Raw genomic sequence first — 4,983 nt, 5'->3', positions numbered from 1 at the left:
TTTTGGAAGAGGGTGACTGCCTTCGGCAGCATGGGCTCCCCGGGATGCCCGGGGCAGCAGTGCTACGGGACGGCTCCGCTTCGGGAGTCAGCCTCGGGCAGGAGCGTAGCATTGCGTATAGACAGCGACCTGCCTCGGAGAGGGATTCATAACTCTTGATTTATTTTACTCTTTTGACGGTCTTCAGCGTTGAATCTTTCAAAATTCTTTTGTGGTCTCAATGGTTGTCTCGTCTTTCATCATGTGGTTTTAGCTGTTTGCTGCAGGGGGGACACCAGGGAAGACAAAACCCAGTTAAAATAGGAAAATATGGCTGGAAAAGCTAAAAAGAGTTAAAGAGCCAAAAGGACAGAGGAAGTGTTAAAACCTGCCTTTCTCTGAATTCGAGCTACCGTGGGTTGAAAGTTTGTCTCCAAGTGCTGCTGGGAGGCACTTTTGGCCCTTGTTCAGAAGCCCCAGCAGCCAAAGCCATTGTTAGCAGGTAGGTCACTTTCCAGTTTTAGCCATGCTGCTGTATTATAATTATCCTCCCCATAGAGATGTGAAAATAAGACCTTCCAAACTGCCTGGAGTTATCATTATGAGGCTAAATTCATTATCAAGGTGAAAGAATTATGGTGTTCTTGGAAGGAACCTTTAGTGGAGCTGCAGCAGACGTCATGTATGTATGCATAAATAGTCCTCTATACATTGAAAGAGAAATGTCAAGGTGCCTATCCAAATTTACTGATATCTTTCTAATCTGGCTACCTTTTCAAATGATTCATCAACCCATGTCATTGTGACTACAGGTTGGTCATACTTTCTAACATAGCAGGAGGTGAATTATGTTTCTAAGTTTGTCAGAATGTTATAAGAAAAAAAATCATGCAAAGGTCTATGGTAGTTTCCATGCACAAGCTTTTTTGGCAACTTTTCTGATGAAATGTCCCCATAAGTAAAGGTTGTGGTTAGTAGCTCGTTTCATTACTTCGTTGTCTTCTGGGGAGATTAAGGTTATGCCATAAAAGCCACTGCACTTGGATGGTGAAAACAGCTCAGCTCTTTTCAGCCTTAGAACCTAGTATTGCTATACTGAGCTTTCTAGGCTCTAATGCAACAAAATTATTAGAGATGCACAACCACTTAGAGACCAGAGTTGAGCACAAGTTAGTGTTTGCAGTTACTTATTCTTCTGAATTAAGTTCTTATTTCCCAAATGCTATTCACTGAGAACTGGCAAAAATTTCCTCCTGTGCTCATGAAAGTGTCAGAGTGAAATATGTCATCTATAGGAAAATCATTTAAAAATTCTAAGTATTTATGGCCCTACAGTATTTTTTGGGGTGACTGCAAACACAGAGATAATGTAAGATATTCAGTGAGAACTTGGAAAACTTTCTAAATACTGCAAGTGATACTGGATTGAGTAAAACAAGAATGCATTTAACCTAAACATGTCAGAAAGGGGCAAACTGGAGTTGGAAATGCTAGTTTGTTCTTTCTCAGAAACTGATGCACTGATGATATCCAAATGTACTAGAAAAGTGAGTAGACTTACCTGCTTGGTGTTTGTACTTTTATAGTAATGTGAAGCTATTAAAGTGTCTAGATGTAGGTAAATCTCATTTGCCTGCATTTATCCTAGCTGTGTGTGCTATTGTCTCTTTTATTTATGTAGATAAAAAAATCCCACAAATGACTGCTTTCAAGCGAGCTTATGTTGAAATTTTCTGAAGACTCATTAATGCATTTCTGCTGATTAAGGGATGCTTGAGTCGCTCTTCTTATTTTTCTGGAAAGCTGAGACTGGACTGCATTCTACTCTTCCTTCACAAGTGCCTGCCGCCTGCAGATGTCTGTGCTGTTTGTGAACACAACCTCAACATTCCCAGCTCTTGTCCATGAGCCAATCTTACCCTATGACAGAGCAGCTGCTGCAGAGGGAGGATTCCACAAGTGGGGGATTTTACTAACCCATAGTGCTTCCCTAAGCACCTAAAGCCACCATTTTATTTACTGTCTTGCCAGTTTTCTAAGCTCAAACTTCTGTCTCTCAAATCCCAGTGAACTGTCTTCTGTAGTCTTTCCAGGCTGTTGTGTGAGTGAGCACTATGCTGCTACCCAAGAGCAGCATAACATTTGCTTATGTTTGAGGTTTTCCCACTTGCCAGGAACTCAGGCATTGCATTTTGGTCTGATTCATTCATTCCATTAAAATAAATTTTTCCATGCCAGTCTAACAGCTGAAACATTGAGAGAAGTAAAGTAATAATGTAAGAGAATGTTTCCTTATAACAGCTTCAGACTTCTTGTCAGAACTGGAAAACTCATTTAAACTGACACTTTTGTTAGAAAAATTATTAAGGAGTTTTGCAGCTTGAGAATTCCTAAGTAGAAAAAAATTACAAAAAAAAATTCCAGGTGAGGTCCAGACTGAGACATTTAAAGTGTGTTAGTCTCATCTAAAGAGTAACTCAAGCATTTCAGATTGCATAAAGATAATAAATTGTGAAGTTTAAAAAAATGCTATGGAATGCACTTAATATTTTTATAGTCTATAAGTTTTTTTCCCCTTTTTTCATTAAGGCTGTCCAGTCTTTTTTATTTTTTTTAAGGCACATCCTAAAAACTAGCCAACTTCCAACATTGGGCAAGAGATTGAACTAAAAACCTCTTCAGGTCTCTTCTAGCCTTATCTTATTATAGAATGGTTTTGGTCTGAAGAGATCCTTAAAGATCAGCCAGTTTCAACCCCTCTATCATGGGAAGGAGCACCTATTCTAGACCAGGTTGCTCAAAGCTTATCTATTCTGGCCCTGGACACTTGCAGGGATGGGGTATCCACAGATCTCTGGGCGATCTTTTCAAGTGTCTTGCCACCCTTACAATAAATAATTTCTTCTCAATATCTAATATAGACATACCTTCTTTCAGTTTAAGGCCATTTCCCCTTGTCCGATCACTGCATGCTCTGTAACAAATCTCTCTCCAGCTTTTTCATTGGCCCCTTCAGGGACTGGAAGGTGCTGTAAGGTCTTCTCAGGGCTCTCTCTTCTTCAGGTTGTATAGCCCCAGCTCTCTCCACCTATCTTTACTGAAGAGGTGGTCTACCTCTCTGTGTATCTTTGTGGCCCTCCTCTGGATTTGCTTCAAGAAGTCTTAAGAATTCCTTTTATGCTGGGGGCCCCAGAGCTGGATGTAGCGCTCCAGGTGGAGTCTCACAAGGGCAGAGTAGAGGGGCATAACCCCCTCCCTTGGCCTGCTGGTCACACTTCTGTGGGTAAACCCCAGGATGCTGTTGGCCTTCTGGGCTGTGAGTGCACACTGACAGCCCATGTCTGGCTTTTCATCTACCAGCATCCCCAGTCCTTCTCTGCAGGGCTGTTCTTAGTGAGTCCTTCTCCCAGTGTGCACTCACGTCAGGGATTGCCCTTACCCAGGTGTAGCACCTTGCACTTCTTGAACTTCATTAGGTTCTCATGGACCCACTTCTCAAGCTTCTCCAGGGCCCTCTGGGTGTCATCCCATTCTTCTGTTATGTCAGCTGCACTCAGTTTTGTGCCATCTGCAGACCAGCTGGGGGTGCTGGGTCACATTGAGCTTCTCATCCACTAACAGCCCCAAGTCTTTCTCCTCAAAGTCTTTCAAACCATGCTCTGCCCTGCCTGTGCTGGTACTGGGATTGTCATGCGGGATCACACACTTGGTCTTTGCACAGTCCCACCTCTCAAGCTTGCCCAGGCCCCTCTGGATGGCAATCCCTTCCCTCCAGTTGATGGCCCCACACAGCTTGGTGTCATTGGCAAACTTGCTGAGGGTGCCTTGATCCTGCTGCCCATGTCACTGACAAAATGTCCAGCAGTGCTGGTCCCTATGCTGACCCTGAGGAAGGCACTCCTCACTGGATTCCACTGCCACATCAAGCCCCTAAGCATAGTTCATGAGTGTGACCATCCAGCCAATTACATGTCCCTCTGTCAAATCCATGTCTCTCCAGTGTAAAGACCAGGATTTCATGCAGAGCCTGCCAAATGCTTTGCACAAGTCCAGGTAGATGATTTGGGTTTGTATTCCCTCCTCCACCACTACTGTAATCCCATTTTAGAAGGCCACCAAATTTGTCAGACACAGTTGGCCCTTAGTGAAGCCACAATAGCTATCGCCTTCTTACTTTTCATGTACCTTAGTGTAGTTTTCAGGAACATTTGCTCCGTTATTCTATAAATCTGGTTTCAGTTATCTATTGGTTGCTATGTTAAGCTTTTATGAATCATAAACCCCTATTTATCATAAATAAATGAGACAATCTCTGATCAAGGGAGAATTTCTGTTGCCAGTTCATATTTGCCATTGCTGCAGTCAGCAAAGAGTCTAAGTGTAGAAAAAAGATCTATTGGATGTAAAGATATTCTGTATGAGTCCTGAAAGGTTTTCACCACTTCATTTGAAAATAGCTCATAGCTGCTGACTTTGGGCTCAAGCAGGGAAAGATGGGTGTGCTACGTCAGGATTTTGGAGACAGCAGTAGATTTGTCTGGTTTTGTTGTTTGTTTGTTTTTTTTTTTTTCCCTCCCTGTAGATGAAGATGTGGGAACAACCTTCTCTTACTATTGTTGGGAAGATTGTATTCCTGTTGGTTGTTTTCATGCTGATGGTTTTCCTCTCAAAGATGTTTGAAGGTACCCAAACATTTGTATACATTAGTACTTTAAAACAGAATTATTAATGCATATCCAAATTCTTTTTTCCATAAAGAAGGCAGAATATGTATTTAATTACCCAAACCTTGTGATTTGGACTGTGGTTATTTGACTTCGGCTGACTTCAGTGTGGGTATTTTTATGAGTATCAGTCAGTTCCCAAGCACTGGATTGAAGGATGCTGTTGTCTGAATCGGGGAGGCTTGGGTGCCATGTTCAGTCTTTAATCTATTTTTGGCCCTCTGCAAACCATTCAATTTCATCATTTTTTTGGTATTATTTTGCTTTATGTGGCTTGTAA

The 4,983-nt window shown here is 42.1% G+C and overlaps 1 protein-coding gene across 1 annotated transcript in view; it reads left to right on the top strand.

Annotated features, from left to right (window-relative positions):
- ENPP1 (ectonucleotide pyrophosphatase/phosphodiesterase 1) overlaps positions 1 to 4,983 on the top strand; it is a gene marked incomplete at its 5' end in the record, with an annotated part of 55,135 nt that overhangs the window by 1,111 nt on the left and 49,041 nt on the right. The window contains one exon of the mRNA XM_031060847.1: positions 10 to 115. Within this exon, the coding sequence (XP_030916707.1) occupies positions 10 to 115 (106 nt within the window). The remainder of the gene's footprint in view (positions 1 to 9; positions 116 to 4,983) is intronic.

This window comes from Geospiza fortis, unplaced genomic scaffold (assembly GCF_000277835.1).
Source record: "Geospiza fortis unplaced genomic scaffold, GeoFor_1.0 scaffold217, whole genome shotgun sequence".
Lineage (NCBI taxonomy): Eukaryota > Metazoa > Chordata > Aves > Passeriformes > Thraupidae > Geospiza > Geospiza fortis.
Note: the sequence above shows the minus strand (reverse complement) of the source record. Positions and strands in the feature narration are given on the sequence as shown.